This window comes from Amblyraja radiata, chromosome 14 (genome assembly GCF_010909765.2).
Source record: "Amblyraja radiata isolate CabotCenter1 chromosome 14, sAmbRad1.1.pri, whole genome shotgun sequence".
Taxonomy (NCBI): Eukaryota; Metazoa; Chordata; class Chondrichthyes; order Rajiformes; family Rajidae; genus Amblyraja; species Amblyraja radiata.
The window spans coordinates 45,921,534-45,943,519 of NC_045969.1; the positions used below are offsets into that span (position 1 = coordinate 45,921,534).

Consider the following 21,986-nt stretch of genomic DNA (forward strand, 5'->3'; position numbering starts at 1 on the left):
CCCCATCCTCACAGGAAAACTTGCAAACTGTACAATCATTCTCAGAGTAGCAAGGAATCACAAACCAAATATCACATACCATTCAAATAAACAAGACAAATATAGAAATCCAGCATTTTTGTGAGGTGGTAATGAGGTGAGGTAAATGAACTCATTTATGGTAAAAGTTATTTTGTCCATTCAAGAGGCTTCTATAACATATTCCAATTCTTCAAATTAATGGGCAAGAAAACAGCAACATTTAAAATACTTGGCAATATAACAATGATACTAAATGTAAACACCTTTCCAACATGCAGTGAGCTCTGCCAGAATCAAATTTGATTAACTTACCTATATTAATAATACAAAACAGGGGCACTTCTAATGATACTGATGCAACCAGATTTTGTGGCTGATGTAAAGGGAAATTAAAAAGACATTTTCTTTAAACTGACAATGATGATAAGGAATCCTCACCAGACAGTATTTATTGAGAACAATAGATCTAAAGTAAAACCATCACATGGTTTCGTAAAGAAGAATTTTGAAGGACATGAATGTTTGAAGGGAATTCAGAAACAAAAAGACAATTCTGAAATTTATGGCTCAAAGTTAGCTGATTTGAAAATAAAGCTACTTTTATGAAGAACTAGACCAAGTGGGACCCATTGGGTCCCATCCCCTCAACGAGCAGTTGTTGGGGGGGGCCTGCGGCATCACACACACACTAACTACCTCCCCCACACACACACTAACTACCCCCCTTGATATTATATTAATATTATTCATTGGCTCCTTTTACCCCATCCCTGCCCTATCCACTGACGCATAGTCCCCAACTCGCAGGCGTGTCTACAGAGGGAGGGGAGCAGAGAGAGAGGGCAGGGAGAGAGGGGGCAGAGATAGAGAGAGAGGGGCAGAGACAGAGAGAGAGGGGCAGAGGAGGGGGGAGAAAGAGAGGGGGAGAGGGAGAGCGACGGGGGAGACGGGGAGTTAAAATTGCACGTAAAAAACACGTCTTTGAAATTAAATGTTATCTTTAAGAATTATTACAGTGTTTTAAAAAACAATCTCCCCGTTGGATTGCAACCTTGTCGTGGTTGGGGAGCTTGTGTGTCTCAGTGACGCCTAGAGCTATGCCAGCGAGAGATTCGTCTCCTGTTAGGGTCTCCCATGCTGGACAGGTCGAAGGGTAGAGGCGAGACGAAGAGCGATCCACTGGTCCTCCAGGTTGGAGGTTGAGCACAGGGCTAACAACCCTGTCTCGTAAAACAAATTTGTTACAGAAACAGTAACTGAAGGAATCAACACTACTGGGTGTGATGGACTTCCAGGGCTAATGACAGATACTAGGATGAATGTCAATGGTGAAAGCCGAAAGGAAGCCACTGGCAGGAAGGTGGAAGTTCTAAATGCCAAACATAAGAGAAGGCCCTGGAACTGGATTGGCCATATACTGAGAAGAGAACCGGACAGCATCCCAAGAATAGCCCTGCACTGGACACCGGAAGGGAAAAGGAAAAGAGTGAGACCCAAAACCACCTGGCGTCAAACTGTAGTGGATGAAATGAAAACAATGGACCTGACCTGGAGTAGTATCCAGAAGCTAGCCCAGAACAGACAGGAGTGGAGGATCTTCGTTGCTGCCCTACATGCCAGGAGGCATAATAGGCAGTAAATAAGTAAGTTTAAAGAACAATAAATTCAACGTTAATGTATTAAAATTCTCAAAGTTAAACCAAAACAATGACGTTCAATCGGACGCTTATCTTTAAAGATTTGGAAGTGGACACTTCGTTCACTAAGTGAGAAAGACCGTTGGTGAAGGATTTGAAAAATGTTCTCGAAATGCTACTCGGGAAAACAGAGCCGAGGCGCGAGCTCTCGGGAGTTAGACAGGGCGACTTTTGAACAATGGGGGAGGAGGGAGGGGTGGGAGTTGATGTCAGTCGCAGTGCGAGCAGATGGCGACAGGCAGATCCATTGTGACGTCATCAGGGAATAAGCAGTTATTTTTTCCAAGTTTCTTCAGGTTTGTGAACATTTTTATTAATAACTCTAGAAATAATGCATGAATTTTTCAGATAAGACGATTTTTGATTTCACGGGATAAATCTCTAAAAGATTTACCGTTAGAGCATTGTTTCTTCGATTAGATGTGATCGCACATACACACACACACACACGAGATCAGAGTTTTATAGTTATAACTAGACCAAGTGCAGACCAATGCGCCTGCAGACTTGTTGGGTTGCGCGGTTGCGAGGGGAGGGGGGCGGCCTGACGTCATCGCGCAACGCCACGCGTTATGCGTACGCCGTCAAGACGCCGCGCAACGCCACGCGCTAGGCGTACGACGTCAAGACGCTGCGTACGCCCGTCAAGATGCTGCGTACGCCCTCAATGCGCCTGCAGGCCAACAGGCCGTTGACGCGCGGGATTTTCGGACAGTGCAAGCCTGTGTGGACAGCGAAAAGCAGCGGGGGGGACCAGGCGGACTTTGGCTTTGGCCAGCATGAGAGAGCCGGGCCGGGCCGGGGGAGGGAGTGGGGAAATTAAAATTGCTAGCAAAATGGTAAAAATCTCTGCGTTTTTGGAGGAGAGCCGGGCGGCAGCAGCCGTTATGGTCGCGCTGGGCACGCGATGAGAAGGTGCCCAGCGTGAGGCGAGAAAATGAGTGAGTGTGGGGGGGGGGAAGGATTTATTAAAAATGTGTACAGAAAAATTACTAAATTTAATGAGGAGTGGATGAGCGAATGTAAAAGTGAAATCGCTAGCGAAATGGTAAAAATCTCGGCATGTTAGCATCTGGTTTTGGCGGAGTAACGAATCAAAGGCCAAAAAAATGACATACACACACACACAGAGTTTTAAAAGTATATAGATAAGGATGTGCAAAGCGGCTATGTGGTGGTAGTTATACGAAAGTTTGTGGTAAAAATAATAAGATCAGGATATTGTTAATAGATGCAGCACATTAAACTTAGGCAAACATTGGTGGCTAGTAAAAGCCTGAAGTCACCATTTACAGCACTTTGTACCCATGGGCTACTTATTCTACTAAATTTAGCAAAATTTACTTCAATGTTCAACGAGCTGATCAGAATTTAGATCCAATAGTTCCAGTAAGGAGTAGGGATAAGGATGGCAAGGTGGGGAAACCTTGGCTGACCAGCGAGGTTGGTCAAAAAGAGAAAGGAAATGTAGGTGGGTGCTTCCGTAAATACAGCACTCAGTAGTGTATCTGAAGGTCTCCAAACTTCCAGGTTCTTTTCCTGTTTTTATGTAATATTCCGATCGTTTTATATCCTGATTTCATATTTTAAGTAGTTATAGATCATGGTGTATAGCCAACATAATGAGATGAATCAAATATAAATAAATCTGTTTTTACAAAGAAAAATATCAGAAATGTCCCTGTGTTTTCTTGCCTTTTTTGTCACATTTTTCAAGCAGGCTTTCATCAAATTCTTGGGCTAATTTATACCAGAAAGATTACATGAATTTTGCAATTAAATAACTTTATATAAGCCAAATTCTGATTATGCTTATGGTTTCTATCATTTATCACCAGATAAGATGGTTTTCTGATGCCCCGTTTTTGCAGCAGAACGTGTCACGTTGTGAAAAGTATGAGTAAAAGCAGTAACCATTTTTATATTTATTGTTTCTTTTTTTATTGTTTACATTACATAATGAATAGAACTTTAAATCATGAAATGAAAATCTAGTTTGCTCACCTATTTTAGAGATGTCTCATTCTGTAGAATGTACAGTCCCTCCCGTTATCTAAGGTTTTCAACGCTATTTATAGTGCTATAACGGGGGGTTTTATTCACTCGTCGCGATTTTAAAAAAAATTAAACAACGTGATTATAATGAACCTGGCATGAACTACGGGCCTTGTGGTGGGTTAGGTGCTGACATTTTGTATGGGAGCTTAGAAATCAGTAAGTGTCCCACATGTCTTATTTGTCTTTTAAATAATTTTCTTTTCTCATTTTTTTAATTTTGTATTAAATTTTGGTCAATTTATTTTCATAAATTAGCTCAAAAGGATCATAGGTATGCCCATTTTTATTGCTGTGGTATTTCATTATGATTTAATAACTTTCAAATTTGGCCACCCATGTCACAGGTTGGTACTCTTATTTACGGAAACACCCATGTACGTTTTAGGAAGATGGATCAGATAGGGTCCTTGAGGATTAGAAAGTAAGCGGAGAGGAACCAAAGCTAGCAATTAAAAGGGCCTAAGTGGCCATGAAATGTCTGTAGCGGCAGATTCTCATATCTTTCGGGAAATTAACACCCTAGTCGCTAAATGGATGAGCAGGGATAAGGGGAATATCTTCGATACGCGTGCGATCTGGCTCACAGAGACCTTCAGAGCTTCTTCACAGATAAGTCTTCAAAAACACAGTCCTTTGATTTATAAATGCTTTATTGTTGATAGAAACTAGTAAAATCCATCCAAACTTCTTCCGACGTTACTGCAATCTTCATCGAACTCCAGCTTACATTAGAAAACTCTTTGTGTCTCCATAACACTGGCATGATCTCCTTTAAAACTCACATGATCTTGCATGGCTTGCATGGTCTCCTTTATGGCTCACATGATCTCGCATGGCTTGCATGGTCGAAGGGTTAACCATCTCCCTGGCTCGCTCCAAACTACACTAAAAACTAAACTTCTGCACAAGCATCTTAGCTCCAAACACGCCCAAAAACACGTCATAAATCCCACCCACAATATAACGGGCTGTCTAAAATTTAAAGGCACATGTCATCATCAACGACATGCAAAACAGGCCAAATGGCCACTACTATATCATTGGCAAGTTGGATTAAAGAGGATGAAGATGAGGTACCAAATGCGTACACCTATATTCACCAAGGAGAAGAACATGGAGGACAGTGAGATGAATGTGAGGTATATTAATATGCGAGGCACATTTGAGATCAAGAAGTTCAGAAGTTCTACGAGCAGAACTAGGCCATTTGGTGCATCGTCTACTCATTCAATCATCACTGATCTATCTTTCCTTCTCAATCCCATTCTCCTGCCTTCGCCCCATAACCCCTGACACTCTTAGTATTGAAGAATTTGTCAATCTCTGCCTTAAAAATATCCACAGCCGTCTGTGGCAACGAATTCCACAGATTCGCCATTCTCTGACTAGAGAAATTCCTTCTCAACTCCTTTCTAAAGGTAAGTCCTTTTATTCTGAGGCTATGGCCTCTGGTCCTAGACTCTCTGCTAGTAGAAACATCCTCTCCACATCCACTCTACCCAGGCCTTTCACTATTTGAAAAGTTTCAATGACGTCCCTCCTCATCCTTGTAAACTCCAGCAAGTACAGGTCCCATGTCTTCAAACGCTCATCATTTGTTAACCCAATCATTCCTGGGGTCATTCTCGTAAACCTCCCCTGGACCCTATCCAGTGACAGCACAACCGTCCGCTGATATGGGGCACAAAACTGCTCACAATACTCCAAATGCGGCCTGACCAATGCCTTATGAAGCCTCAGGATTACATCCTGTTTTGTATTCCAGCCCTCTCGAAATAAATGCTAGCATTGATTTCGCCTTCCTACCAATTGCATACTACCAATTCAAATTGCAAATTAACTTTTTCGGAATTCTGCACCAGCACTCCCAAGTCCCTTTGCACCTCCGATTTCTGAATTTTCTCCCCATTTAAAAAATAGTCTACACCTTTATTCCTATAAAAATGCACGACTCCACACTTTGCGACACTGTATTCCATCTGCTACTTCTCAGTCCACTCTCCCAACCTATCCAAGTCCTTCTGCAGAGTCCCTGCTTTCTCGAGACCATCTGCCCCTCCACCAATCTTCGTATCGGTAAACTCAGCCACAAAGCCTTCAATTCCCTCATCCAAATGATTGATATGCAACATGAAGAGTACCTGCCCCAGCTCCGACCTCTGTGGAACACCACTAGTCACTGGCAGCCAACCAGAAAAAGTCTGAATAAATTACCTCTCTTTGTGTTCTGCTATCTGCCCAACCTGCTATCCACGTTAGTATCTTCCCTCTGATACCATGGGCTCTCATCTTCTTTAACAGCCTCATGTGCAGCACCTTATCCAAAGGCCTTCTGAAAATCCAGGTAAACCACATCCACTGACTCTCCTTTGTCTATCCTGCTATTTATTTCCTCAAATAATTCCAATAGGTTCATCAGGCAAGATCTCCCTTTCACAAAGCAATGCTGACTCCAACCTATTTTATCGTGTGCTTCTAACTACTCTAAACCTCGTTTTTTAGAATGGACTCTGTCTCCAATCTCCCAGCATATTATATATTTTGTAATTCCCATTGAGCAAGCCTCTAATACAATCCAAACAAGCCAATTTTCTCCTTTTTATTTCTCAGCTCCATATACCCTCACTAGATGATCATTCAGTAATGTCATTTCAGACTGCTTCTGCAATGTTATTCTCAACAATAATGCAACTCCCTCTCCTCTTTTACCCCCATCTTTACCTTGCCTGTAGCACTTGTACCATGGATATTGTACTGCCAGTCCTGTCCCCGCCTTAACCAGGTTTTAGTAATGTTCCAGTCACACATGCTTTCCCATGCCCGGAGTTCATCCACCTTTTACTTGTCAGGATGTATCATCATCACATAGATTTCTAACATCTATATTGAATAGAGTTTCTGATGTAATAATGTTTTTATAAATTTTCCTCCCTGACAGAACTTTGTGGTGAATATTCACTTTATCTAATTGTTCCAAGATTACATATTACAGCAGATGCTAAATTTAAAAAAAACTTTGCTTCACCCAGCCATAACACCGACAAGCACTTTAAGAACAACAAAATAAACGTGATGAATTCATTTTCAATTAAATGTGTTTACAGCTAGTTATGCTACATTCTGAAAAAAAGAATCACTTGACATGAGCCAGAACCTAAATTACTGATGTGCCTTTGTAAACAGTTACCATATAAAATTGTTTTAGAGGCATGTTTTTACAATAAATACCTACTTGGGCAAAAGCCAATGGTAATGCAGTGTCTTTGGCCTGGTTGAAGACTCCCATTGTAGTTATAGATTCTGAAAATACCTTCATCGAGAGCTTTGTTTTCTTGACTATTTATATCCAACAACCATGTTACCTCCTTTTTGGAGGTATTCTGTATTTCAATTTTCTATTTGTTTATATAAAAATAAAAAGAATAAAACAAAGTCAATACTTCTTTCTCTAAATATAACAGAGACCATGTCATTTTCAAGATGATGAAATTGTGAAATTAAAAATAAAAAATACAAATTCTAGGCATTGCATATGGTACCTGTACAAATGGATCTGCTGCAATAACACCTAAGTCATTGTATCCTGGCATAAGGGAAAATTCCACCTTGGTAGTTGAAAGCTCAATTGGTGGGTAAAGTGCTGAAAGATAAATTTAACCATTTGTGAAACTAATTTTCTTGCAAGTCAAGTCATTTTAAATGTTATGAATGATGAAATGAAAATTATGAAAATGTATCAACAAAATCAAACATATTTAATAGCAACATATATTACAACAATCAAATATACAACAATCTACAGTTCAGGAGAGATTCAACATTTCATTCTTGGTCTATGTTAGATTAGATAATTGAAGCATACAATATAGATAATTGTAATATATTATAAAATGCAGCAATGTTTTAAAAATATATAACGTTTAAAGATTCATTGGTTCATAAGTCATAGAAGCAGAAGTGGGCCATTTGGCCCATCAAGTTTACTCCACCATTCAATTCCCAGGATGGCTGGACTGTCAGATGATGAAAGAATGGAGCAACTCTTGTATTCACTGGAATTTAGAAGGATGAGAGGATCTTATAGAAACAAATAAAATTATTTAGGGATTGTACACATTAGATGCAGGAAACATGTTCCCGATGTTGGGGGAGTCCAGAACCAAGGGTCACAGTTTAAGAATAAGGGGTAGGCCATTTAGAACTGAGATGAGGAAAAACATTTTCAAACAGCGAGTTGTGATTTTGTGGAATTCTCTGCCTCAGAAGGCAGTGGAGATCGATTCACTGGATGCTTTCAAAAGAGTGTTAGATAGGGATCTTAGCGCTAGCGGAATCAAGGGGTATGGGGAGCAGGCAGGAATGGAGTACTGATTGTGGATGATCAACCATGATCACATTGAATGGCGGTGCTGGCTCGAAGGGCTGAATGGCCTACTCCTGCACCTATTGTCTATGTATCTATGTATCAATCATGACCGATCTATCGTTCCCTCTCAACCCTATTCTCCTGCCTTCTCCCCATAACCCTTGACACCCTGACCAATCAATTATCTGTCAATCTCCACCTTAAAAATACCCAATGACTTTGCCTCCCCAGCCGTCTGTGGCAATGAATTCCACACTCACCACCCTCCGACTACAGAAATTCCTCCTCATCTTTCTAAAGGCTTTATCATTTAAAACTGTTATGACAAATGTCATTGTTTAGAATGGGGCTTGTTTGTTTTCATTATAACACATTAATTTACTTAACATTAATTTGCAATGATTATTACACAAGATTTTGAAGATATTGTTTTGTTTGTTATATGGCATTTATACAAACAAATATTGCTAAATTACAGGAAATAACTCAACAGACTATTCTTTAAACTTAGACTTTAGAGACACAGTGCAAAAACAGGCCCTTCAGCTCAATGAGTCTGTGCCGACCAGCGATCACCCCATACACCAGCATTATCCTACACATTAGATACAATTTACAGAAGCCAATTAACTTACAAACCTGTGCATTTCTGGAATGTGGGAGGAAACTGGAGCACCTAGAGAAAACCCACGCGAAAACCCGGAAACCCACGCGGCAAAAAACCACACCACCTATATTCAGGATCAAACCTAGGTCTCTGGCGTAGTAAGGCAGTAACTCTACTGCTGCACCACAGAGCTGCCTTAAAGTCTATAGAGTATTCATTGGTCTTTCCTTTTTCTTGGGATTGGGGCTAACTTGCTTCCACTATAGTTCTGTGGGTTTGGAGGTGACTGATGAGGCAATGAGAGACTCACAGACTCAGATACAAGTCTGAGGGTCTGAATAGTGGGTGGTATAGGAAGTGCTGCTTCGTCTACCATTTACGCTATGAATGTATAGGCACCAAACAAAGGGACTCTGAGACCTCAATGTCACGCAGATGCTCCTTTATTTTGATCAATTATTGACTAGGAATCCCCACGAGTCTTTGGTTTGGAAATGCTAAAGCTGTGTTGCCTTTAGTTTGGAAATGCTAAAAGCTGTGGTTTGGAAATGCTAAAACTGTGTTGCCTTTGGTTTGGAAATGCTAAAGCTGTGTTGCCTTTGGTTTGGAAACGCTAAAGCTGTGTTGCCTTTGGTTTGGAAATGCTAAAGCTGTGTTGCCTAATTAAAGTTGCCTTGCCTAATTAAAGTTGCCTTGCCTTCTATATAATTAAAAGTCTAATCTTTACCACTTCCTGTTTGTACTTTATATTGATTTTAGAAAAAACGCTACCACGTACGGCTGTGATATTTGGCCATCTTACTCAGAGTCCCCCTCCGCTCATCAGGTGCCGAGAATTTTTCCCATCGATGAAAAATAAAAGAGTTATTAGTGTTTAAAAAATGTTGAGATTCTCCCTCTTGTCAATCACGCCATGAAGGCCACGCCCCTTCTAATGGGAGGTAGACGGACAAAAAACCCCAGAAGTGTGGGTATGGCTCAGTCTCTGCAAGATGGAGTAGGGAGAGGTCACGGCTCGCTGTCTTTAGTGGCCTTGCACCCTGCCTGAAATTGTATGAAACGGCACGAATTTGGTGGCCTTGCACCCTGCTTGAAGTGGTAAGAAACTACACTTGAATTTGGTGACCTTGCACCCTGCTTGAAATGGAATTTCAAGGAATAGCCATGAGTCAACTGCCAGCCCACCAGCTGTGAGTGAGCTGCCAGCACAACAGGCTTGAGTGACTGAGCAATCATCCCAAGAATCCGTTAGGCCCACAATGTCCATACTAGCCCTCTCAAAACCAGTCCCTTCAGCCCACAACACCCATACTAGCACTCCAGAAACCCCCCCCCCCCCCACCACCACTGGCCACCAATATTGGAATTGGTGGAGAGGTGGAATATTGCGTTGGGGGACTAGCCTGCCCATGTGATGCTGGGACCCAACGGGTCCCACTTAGTCTAGTATATAACTAAAACTCTGATCTCTTATCTTATGGTTTGGGCGGTTTTTCTATTTGCGCAAAAATGGTTCACGATAGCGCTAAGATTTTTTGCCAGTTCATTCACCGTTCTCCTGTGCTGCGAGTGTACCAAGTTTCATTCCAATCGGTTGAATGTCGTAAAAGTTAGCAAGGTGTAAATATCTTAAAAACTTCACGTGGGCAGATCGATCTCTTCTTCTTGCCAGTCAGTGCTGCGTGGATTAGTCTCTTCCCCTGTCAATCCATGGGACGGTCCGCCCCTTCTTGCACCATCGCATCTTTACTGCAGCTGAGAATGGCCGGCGGAGGTTTCCAACCGGACACAATATTCGGAAGGACCCTAAGGGACCCCAAGCAGCCCATCCCCAAGCAGTCCAGTGTCGGAGACCAAACCCAGCTGTCAGAGACGCTTCCCAGCCCAGCCAAGCATGGGAGTCCCAGCCCAGCCCAGAGTAGGAGACCCAGCCCAGCCCAGAGTAGGAGACCCAGCCCAGCCCAGAGTCGGAGATGTCGCCGATGTCGTCAAACGGAAAGCGGAGATTCTGATCCCGGTGGAGGAGACGACCAGTGACCAGCGCCCGCTGTGAGTCCCCATCGCACCGCCAAATCCAGCCACTACCCCTCTGGTCCGCATGGCTGGCGCCTCCCCCGTGATGCCCCCCTCTCCCACGGGATGCCCTCTCTCCCCATGGCTCTGCCCACACACGCCCCACAACTCACCCCCACCCACACACCCCTTTCCCCCCACACATCCCCTGCCCCACATCCCCCGCCCCACACATTCCCCGCCCACACCCCCCTTCGCCCACACACCCCCCTGCGCACAACTCCCCCGTCCCCACAACCCCCCGACAACTCCCCCACACACCAACCCATCCACACAACCCCCCCGCCCCACAACCCCCCACCGCCTCCACAACAACCCCTCTCCCATCCCCACAGCCCCCCGACAACACCTCCCCCACACAACAACCCATCCACACAACCCCCCTGCCCCACAACTCCCCCAACAACAACCCCCCTGCCCCACAACTCCCCCAACAACAACCCCCCCAACCCACAACCCCCCCGCCCCCACAACCCCCCAAAACCCCCCCACCGCCCCCACAACCTCCCCACCGCCCCCACAATCCCCCCTGCCCCTACAACCCGCCCCAACCTCCAAAACTCCCCCACCGCCCCCACAACCCCCTGCCTCCACATCAACCCGCCAACAACAACCCCCCTCACAACCCCCCTGCCTTCGACATTCTCATCCAAAACAGCAATGGGCCCAGCACCAATGCCTGAGGCACATCACTAAACAATGGCCTCCAGTCCAAAAGAAAACCTTCCATCGTCACCCTCTGCTTTCTTCCATTAAGCCAATTCTCTATCCAGTCGGCTAGCTCTCACTCGATTTAATGCAATCTAAACTCCCAGAGCAGCCTACCTTATCAAATGCCTTGCTGAAGTTCATATAGACAATGTATATGACTTTGTCTTTGTCAATCGTTTTGGTTATTTCTAAAACTCAATCAGATTTGTGAGACAAGATCTCTCACATACAAAACCATGCTGACTATTCCTAATCAGCTCCTGTCTATCCAAATACATATATATCTTATCCCTCAGAATACTCTCCAGTAACTTGTCCGCCACAGGTGTTCGGCTCATTGGCCTATAGTTCCTAGGCTGTCCAATCCTAACTTTCTCTTGATCAGACCCTCAATTTCTCTCGTTATCCTAGTTTCCTTATCACCACCAGCCTTGTATTTCACTTTAACAGGAACATGCATGCCCTGAAATGTTGACATTGCACTTTTAAAAGTGTCGCACTTTTAAAAGTGTCCCACTTTCCAGATGTTCCTTTTCCTACAAACAACTTGTTCCAATCGATTTTACCAAATCACCAAGTTGACCTTGCCACAATTCAGAATTTTAATTTGTGGGCCCACCCTGCCTTTAGCCATAACTATTCTAAAATTAATAGAACAGTCACTGGTCCCAAAAGGCCAAGCTATGGACACTTCAGTAACTTTCTTTCATCACCTTCCATATTGACTTCCAGTCTCTCAACTGCCTCAGTCCTGCATTGGTTCCTACCTCCTCGCCAATCTAGATAATGGAAGAATGCATGTACAAATCAAAGTACTGTGAAAATGCATCAGGCAAGATAAACTATATGGTGGTGATGGTACTACTTTATGAAGTTTTGGTCCTTATTTTCTCTGTTTAAAACATGCGGAATAAAACTGAATCCCAAAGGTTTTCCTGATACCATTCTGGTGTTTCATTTCTCCATTATTGAGTCCAGATGAGAGGTGCTATCAAGTGCTCGCAATTTTTAAGTGTGATGCTAACTTTGATGTATTTATGGCAAGCCTTCCCGAGTGTGATTACGTTGACATAAAATTTAGCAATACGGATATTTGTTATATTGAAGCAGCACTTGATAAAATCTCCAAGAGGTGCAAATTTGTGACTCACTGAGAGGTTTCTCATTTTTGTTTTAAATAGCAACTCATTCTGAAACAATGCCCCATGGCTCTATTGTCCCTTATAAGGAAATTATCCTCTCTGTATCTATCTTGCCCATCCTCCTTAGAATTCCATGTCTCAGATCATGTCTCCCTCCATGTCCAATGAGTAAAGTCCAAACGTGTCCATTTTGTTGTTCGTAAAGCAATTCTTTTTTCCACCAAGAATAAACCAAGTGAATCATCTCTAAACTCTCAAGTACAAATGGTACCCTCCTTAAATAAATGGCAAAAATTATACATGGTAATCTGGATATGTTCTTGTGAATGCCTTGTCAAGTTGAAGTATGATTTTCATTCATAAAGCAACTGTTTTCTCCAAAGAATAAACCATGTGAAGCTTATCTGAACCGTCGCAAGTGCAAATGGATCACTCTTTAAATATAAAGTAAAATTGTACATGGTATGCTGGATATGGTCTCACTTTGCCTTGTTAAGGTGAAGCAAGACTATATTACTTTTGCAATCCCTTTGCAATAAAGTCCAACATTCCATCTGCTTGCCCAATTAATCATTTGCTGTGACTGCATGCAGATTTTTAATGTCTCATGAATGAGAATAACCACATCTTCCCAACCAGCAGAACTTTATGATCTCTCTCCTGTCAAACAATATTCTTCCATTTTATTCTTCCCCAAAATAGATAGCCTCACATTTCCCCACAATACACACAATATTTATTTTGCCCATAATTATTATGCAATTTTCCTTTTGTTGAGTCCTTTTTCCCCGTCAGTCCAAAAAAGATCTAATGCAACCTTCGTAAGTGTAATCAAACATGAGGAATAAATGAAGTAAAAGAGAAATGTACATACAGGACAAGACATCATTGGCAAAACAATTAAAGAGAATTGGTTCTATGAATGACAAGCATTGATGATCACAGTAATTTTTTATTGAATTATGAATTATACAGTAAACCCTCGCAATAACAGACCATGAGTGGAGGGGGCTGGTGTCCCATATTGCCGATTGCCCATTATAACTGAGTGGGGGGGGGGGGGAAACAGTTTAACCCAAGCCTGGGAGCAAAGAAAAGCGGCATTGAGGGGGGTTAAACAGGTGGGAACTTACAGCCGCAGTCGTGCAGAGCCGCTCGCCACCGGAAGCATGCCACATGACGCCAGCTCATTACGTAACTGGCGGAAGTGGGGAGGCAGTGTAAGGAAGCTTCGTCCGCTATAACCGAACTCCACTATATAGAGGTCTGTTATTGTGAGAGTTCACTATATTGAAATCAATGTTGTTTATTTTGTGTGGGTGACATACGACATAGTGAAATCCTTGCTTTATGATAAGCATACAAAATCATTACGATATTCATCAACAAAAAATATGATTATATCGATAATTTTACTGGTAGTTCTGCCATATGTTTGGATAAGATTTGGCTCTGATGTGTATCATGTAAGATACAAGATATTTCAAAATATTAATTTGATCACAAAAGGTGTGGATGGCCGTATTACTAGAAAAGGTAATTATATCCACAATATACAGGAAGTTGATTAATTGGAGGAAGCTGTACTAATATATGTGAAAACGGGTGAGAGATTTGTTCCAAAGATATCTCCTGACATGCATAACAAATTTACAGTACAAATGGATGAACAAGACGGGGAACAAGTAGCTAAATTAGAGCAGTGGTTGTCTTGATGTTGTTCATAATTTTAAATATTGATCTTTTAATTAGTCTGATGGGGGATAGCTGGGGACAGAAGAAACCAAGATCAATGTATTTGTTGATACAGTTAAGAATTACTATTTTGACCAACAAAGCAGTCTTCAACATAGAATAAAATTCTGTGTGAAAATCATTTCATACTCTCAATAACTCCAGAAAGTCAGTGTTACTTCCCATGGCTTGGAGGAAATCTGCTGCAGATTAATGATTTGGGAAGGAATATAATCTTGGTAACAGTAAACCTATAATTTTGATAAAGTGTTCAAGTAAAGCTATTGTAATAGGATGTAATATAAAGATTTATGCAGAAATGACCAATTCTGATATAGATAAAGAAAGTAAGCTTCAACAGCCTCCAACTGCAAAATTGGCTCAATTTTTCTCCTTGCATTAGTATAGCTGGACCTGCTGGACATATTGCACAGCCCTACAACATGCAACACTTCATGGTTCTTTGTCTGTATTATAATCCAATAACTATCCTTATTAACCCATTTGACCCGAGGGCCCACAACATTTGGTTCACTGTTTCACAAATATTCCCTTGTCACCACCTTCTCTGCAAACTAAAACTACCTATTTTATCTTTATTTCCCAGTTCTGAGAAAGGGTTTTCAACGTGAAATGTTAACTCCGTTTATCTGTTCAAAAAATGCTCTCTAATCTGCTGTGTGTTCCCCCAACATTTTCTGATTTAATTTCAGACTTCCAACATTTGAGGTTTTCGTGAGTGCCACCCAGTGAAGAGTCAAGAGTGTGATATTGTCATATATCCCAAAACGGAACAATTAAATTCTTACTTGCAACAGCACAACAGATTTGTAAACATAGTACTCTGTGGACACCATAATAAACAACAACAAATAAATTCAATACATAGAAAGATAGAAATAGACAATATAGTGCAAAGACAAAATCAATGCCCCGAGTTTGGAGTACAGAGTTTAGTTGATGTTCATAGTGTCCTCTAGCCTGATGATTGGTGTGAAGAAGAATATCACATGAACAATTTGCTTTAAAAATATGCCTCGGGTAGTATTTTTCCTACCTGTAGCTTTCACTTTGTGAGATGGTGTCGGACTCTGTAATTGTACTGAAGAAGAATCAGAGGCCATTTCTTCATAAGGATCAGGTGGTATAGAACTTGGAGGAGGAGATGGCGATGGACTACCATTAATATTGACTGGCAGATTAAAATAGTAGGATGCAACCTAAGGACAAAAAAGTAATTACTCAGTTACTATTTTTCAAAAATGAGAGGAACTGTAATATCTTTCTCCAAAGAAGTCGACATGAGTTTACCGTGAGGGATGAATTTGGCTAAACAAATTGAAAATATGCTAAACAATGCAACAGATCCTCAAGAGATAGTTTCTGAATAAACACACCAATTCAAATAATATTATATAAAGGTATTAAATTAACACAATCAAGCAGGACAATCAAACTTTCACAAAAGCAGTCAACGAGTCTCAAGGTGCTTGAGGGATTATAAAGTCATAAAGAGATATAAGCTCAGAAATAGGCCATTCAACCCACATGCCATCCATCAAACATCAATTATTTAAATGATCCTGGCTTCCCCTACTCTGAGCAAGAGACTCTGTGTCTGCCCGAGCTATTCCTCTCATTATTTTGTAAAACCTCTATAAGATCACCCCTCCTCCTCCTGTGCTCCAAGAATGAGCCTGCTCAACCTCTCCCTACAGCTCAGGGCCTCGAGTCCTGGCAACATCCTTGTAAATCTTCTCTGCACCCTGTCCAGCTTGTTATAAATATAGTCCAAAAAAAATCTGCACTTATTTAACTACTTGAAACTACACAGTTTTTCAAAAGCCAACTTTTCAAAACCTCCATATCAACTTTTAGTGTATCTAGTTTCTCAATCTATATAATTAAAACTCAAATCTTGACCACTTCCTGTTTGCGATGTATATTGATTTTGGAAAAAACGCTACCACTTACAGCTGTGATTTTTGGCCATCTTACTCAGAGTCCCACTTTGCTGCGCAGGACAAGAGGATTTTTCCCATCGATGAAAAATAAAAGACTTATTAATGTTTTTAAAATGTTGAGATTCACTCTCCTGTCAATCACGCCATGAAGGTGACGCCCCTTCCGGTGGGGGGGGGGGGGAGGGACTATAAAATCCAGAAGTGTGGACTGCCTCAGTCTCTGCAAGATGGGGGAGGGAGAGGTCATGACTCTCAGTCTGAGCTGTGAATAACACTGAACACATGTCTACTAAACTGTGAGTGGTTTTACTGACCTGTGAGTGCCCTTAATGTGGTTTGAAAAAGCAAAGCAAAAGTGGCGGTGGTTGGTTGGTTTGAAAAAGCAAAGCAAATGTGCTGGTGGTTGGTTGGTTTGAAAAAGCTAAGCAAATGTGCTGGTGGTTGGTTGGTTTGAAAAAGCTAATAATTAAAAGTCTAAACTTGACCACTTCCTGTTTGCACTGTATATTGATTTTAGAAAGAACTACCACTTATGGCTGTGATTTTTGGCCATCTTACACAGAGTCCCCCTCCGCTCATCAGGTGTAGAGGATTGTTCCCATCGATGAAAAATAAAAGAGTTATTAGTGTTTAAAAAATGTTGAGATTCTCACTCCTGTCAATCACGCCATGAAGGCCATGCCCCTTCCGGTGGAAGGGGGGAGGGACTATAAAACTCAGAAGTGTGGGTGTGGCTCAGTCTCTGCAAGATGGGGGGGGGGGGAGAGAGAGAGAGAGAGAGAGGGATCACGACTCTGTCTGAGCTGTGAACCAACTGAACACACTGAATGTCTACTGAACTGTGAGTGGCTTTAATGTGTTTTTTTTTTGGTGTTTTATGTGGTTTTGTGGTGGTTTCACCCTGCTTGAAATGGTATGAAACTGCATTTGAATTTGGTGGCCTTGCACCCTACTTGAAATGGCATAAAAATGCACTTGAATTTGGTGGCCTTGTACCCGGCTTGAAATGGTATGAAACTGCATTTGATTTTGGTGGCCTTGCACCCTGCTTGAAATGTATGAAACTGCACTTGAATTTGGTGGCCTTGAACCCTGCTTGATCTGGTATGAAACTGCCCTTGAATTTAGTGGCCTTACACCCTGCTTGAAGTGGTAGGAAACTGCCCTTGAATTTGGTGGCCTTGCACCCTGCTTGAAGTGGTAGCAAACTGCACTTGAATTTGGTGGCCTTGCACCCTGCTTGAAATGGTAGGAAACTGCATTTGAATTTGGTGGCCTTGGACCCTGCTTGAAATGGAATTTCAAGGAATAGCGGTGAGTCAACTGCCAGCCAACCAGCCGTGAGTGAGCTGCCAGCACACCAGGCTTGAGTGACTAAGCCTCCAGCTCAAGAATCTATTCGGTCCACAATGTCCATATTGGCCCTCTGGAAACCAGTCTCTTCAGCCTAAGCATTCTTTTCCCTTGTGAAGTCAAATGACAAGTATTCATTTAGTACCTTACTCTGCATCCATGATCAAATTTCTATTTTTGTGCTCAATCGACGCTACTCCTCCACCATTTTACTTCTGGATTCATGACTTACCTTATTTACTTCAACTCATTTACTTTAAAAAAAATCTTACTCTTACTGCTATGTAAGTAGATTTTTCTTGCCTTTTCTTCTTCAGTATCTTTTTGAAACAGTATGCAAATAGTCCACTTGAGGAGGGATCTTGTTTTGGGAAACCAGCCTAGCCAGGTGACTGATGTTTCAGTGGATAAGCAATTTGAAAATAGTCATCACATCTACATAAGATCATGTTCTCCAGGGTTGCTGCCTGACCTGCTGAATTACTCCAAGACTTTGTGTATTTTTTCTTGTAAACCAGCATCTGCAGTTTCTTGTTTCTCCATAGCATTTAAATTAGTTGTGAATAAAGTCTGAAGCCAGGAGGAAAGTACTAAATTGGGGTAAAACAGATTACAACATTATTAGGCAGGAGCAGGGTAGAGGAAATTGGGAGTAGCTGTTATTGGATAAGTCCACATCAGGCATGTTAAAGTTTTTTAAAGACCAGTTGATAAGAGTTCAGGACTAGCATGTTCCATTAGGAGCTGATGATAAGGGACAAGGAGCGAGGTAAGGAACCTTGAATGACCAGAGATTGCAAATTTGATCACAAAGAAACCATATGGAAGGATTCGGAAGATGAATTTAAACAGGACATTTGAGGAATATAAAACAAGCAGGGAAGAACTCAAGTACATATTTAGAAGGACCAAAAAGGCCTTTGAAAAGTAATTGACGAATTAAATAAAATTGAATGGCTTTTTATATGCACATTAAAAACAAGAGTGTAACCAGGGAGAAAGTAAGGCCATTCATTGCTAAAGGAGGGAATTTATGCTGGGGGATTCAGGATGAAGTACTTACTTTCCATATATATAGTCACGAAGGACATGGAGGATAATGATATCCAGGTAAAAGAGGAGATTGAGCCTTGAGGAAAATCTTTATATATTCTCTAGCCACAGGGGAGGCCCTGAAAGATTGGAGAGCAGCTAAGGTTGTTCCTTTAAGAAAGGAAGTAGAGATAATCCAGGAAAGTACAGGCCAGTGAGCCTCACGTCAGTGGTAGGAAAGTGATTAGAGAGAATTCTTCAGGATAGGATTTACACACATTTAGAAGAGTATGGGATAATTAGGGATAGTCAGCATGACAGTCTGTGGGAGGTCATGTTTTATGAACGATTAAGCTTTTTGAGAAGGTGTTGAAGGTGATCCATGAGGTAGGGCAGTGGATGTTGTCAACATGGATTTTAGAAATGCATTTGATAAAGTCCCTCATGGTAGGCTGATTCAGAAGATTAAAATGCATTGGATCTATGCTGATTTGACCATTTGAGCTCAGAATTGGCTTACTTATAGAAAACAGAGGGTTGTGGTGGAAGAGTGTTATTCTGGTTGAAGGTCTGTGACCAATGGAGTTCTGCAGGGATCCATGTTGGGATCCCTGCTGTTTACGATTATATATAAATAACTTGGACATAAACGTAGATGCAAGGAGCTGCAGATGCTGGTTTATAGAAAAAATAAACAAAATGTTGGAGTAACAGCAGGACAGGCAGCATTTCTGTGTAAAATGCATATCCATGTTCTCCAGAGATGCTGCCTGCCTACTTCAGTGCTGTGGGTTTTTAGGACATAATTGTAGATAGATTTAGTAGAAAGTTTACGGACGGCACCAAAATTGGTGGGGTTGCAGACAGTGAGGAGGGCAAAGAGGGATCCAGATCAGCTATAGAAATTGGCAGAAAAATAGCAGATGAAATTTAATGTGAACAAATGTGACATGTTGCACTTTTGGAGTTCGACTATATGAGGAAAGTATACAGTTAAATGCAAGATGCTTAACAGCATTGATGTACAGAGGGAGCTTGATATTCCAAGTCCTTAACTGCCTGAAAGTAACAACCACAAGTAGATAGATAGAGTGGTAAAAAAGGTGTACGGTATGCTCACTTTAATTTCATCGGGGCATTGAGTTTAAGAGTCGGAAGGTCATGTTGCAGCTGTAGGGCTTTTATTGTGTGCAGTTCTGGTCACACCATTACGGGAAGGATGTGGAGGCTTTGGAGAGGCACATGGACACATAGGGAATGGAGGGATATGAATCTTGTGCATGCAGAGGAGATTTGTTTTGTTTGGCATCATGCTTGGCACAGACATTGTGGGCTGAATGGCCTATTCTTGATCTGTACTGTTCTATGTTCATGTTCGTGTTCGTTCTGGATTGGTTGTTCTTTCTTTTTCCCTCATGGAAATGTGCCCGCAATTGGGGCTCTTACTTCTTTAAAGGCATTCCATTGTTCTGTAATAGTTTTGTATGTCAAATTTTGAGTCTAATTTACCAGAGCTGGATTCACACTCGTTTTTCTCCGATTAATTAAATTGAACCTTCTTTCCTTTCACTAATTGCCATCTTCTAAAAGTAGTCCTTGTGAAATTGATGCACATGCCTCATAAAATGACCAATTACATGTTACTGTGCCCTTTTTCAAACCTGTTAGCAGACATTCAGAAAACATATAATACTCCCTTATTTATGTAAGTGAAGGTGTTAATTGCTGTTTTGTGGCCCTCTCTCAGAATTTGAATTCTTATACAGGATTATTCAAATTACTTAACCAAATTTATTTAAAATGGTGAATGTATGGGGGGGGGGGGAGTTTATAGATCAGGAGAAGCCGATCTCCTCTCCATCTGCAAAACCTTCCTGAGTCAACACTGGCATGCAATAGGCCTATCTCCAGACATCATTGCAACTCTTTTGTGGTCCTGATGGAGGCCTAATTGAGATAAAGCACATGTCCCCAAAAACACCTCTCAAATCTATGAATGCTTGTGCAAATGGTCCAGTCTCTGGTAATTCATTACAATTATCTAACCGAGATGTAAAAGCTTCAATCAATGAATGCCAACATTTGGTGTAAACAAAAAATAGCTTAAACAAATTTCTGGACATTCAATTCTTGCAGCACAACAATACCCCCAACTCCAAATACTATAATTTTGTTAATTATTGGAAAACTCATGAAGTCGTTTATGGAAGTATAACAAACACAAACACTTTTTTAAGTTGTCAGTAATTTCTTCATGAAAATTGAACTAAATTGGACTTGAACCAAATGTCTTTCATCACTTAACTATTCATGTCACAGTGATGATTCTGCTTTACAATTATAACTGGAGAGGTATACAAAGAATTTCATATGTTCCTGCCATTTTCAGTCATTTTGTTTCATTAAGAAATTATGAATTAATTTACATCCTTTGCAATTCATTGTAAAGCTGAATGAATAACTGCTGCCCTCGAGTGGCTTCAGCAGATACTTACACAAAAATGAAAAAACTTAACATAATTTAACACACGGTATGAATATGATGTTGTTGGTAATCAGTACTTACTTGTGTTGGGGTGAAGAATAATTCACACTTGATACTTTCCTTTCCTCTTAGATTTGCAACAAACAAATGAGGATTGACTGGATCTTGAATTGCATCTGAAAATAAAGATAAAAATCTAATAGTCTGCATTTCTGCTTGCATCTCCAAAATGAAGGGAAAACCTGTGTTTCTGCTTAAAGCTACCTTTACAGTTTTATGGGAAAACATAAATCTGCATTTTAAAGTAAAAGAAAACCAAGGCCCTGTAATTCATGGTAAGGAACTAGTAGTGAGATTTACTTGCTGGCCTACTTAAATTGGATTTTTTTTTACCCATTTGTTGTCCTTGGATGATTCCGATCTATGTCTCTGTTATCAAACTATTAATATGCTCTGATTTTTCATTATTTCTGTTTAAATTGTTTCCGATACTTTATCTGAAATGTTGTTATTGCTTTCTACAATTACTTTTGTTCCTTGAGTACACGCATTCTCTTTATATTTAAATAGTAGTTCTAAAATTCATTTGCATTTCTTCTTTTTCGTATATTTATATAACCATATAACAATTACAGCACAGAAACAGGCCATCTCGGCCCTTCAAGTCCGTTCCGAACACGTATTCTGCCCTAGTCCCATCTACCTGCACTCAGACCATAACCCTCCATTCCTTTCCCGTCCAT

General features: G+C 41.2%; 1 protein-coding gene across 1 annotated transcript in view; it reads right to left on the minus strand.

The window, feature by feature from the left end:
• Nucleotides 1-21,986, minus strand: part of cfap47 (cilia and flagella associated protein 47) — a 433,070-nt gene that overhangs the window by 325,757 nt on the left and 85,327 nt on the right. The window contains exons 21-24 of the mRNA XM_033032292.1: nt 21,325-21,419; nt 15,467-15,629; nt 7,316-7,416; nt 7,009-7,171 (exon numbers count right to left, since the gene is read on the minus strand). Of these exons, the coding sequence (XP_032888183.1) occupies nt 7,009-7,171; nt 7,316-7,416; nt 15,467-15,629; nt 21,325-21,419 (522 nt within the window). The remainder of the gene's footprint in view (nt 1-7,008; nt 7,172-7,315; nt 7,417-15,466; nt 15,630-21,324; nt 21,420-21,986) is intronic.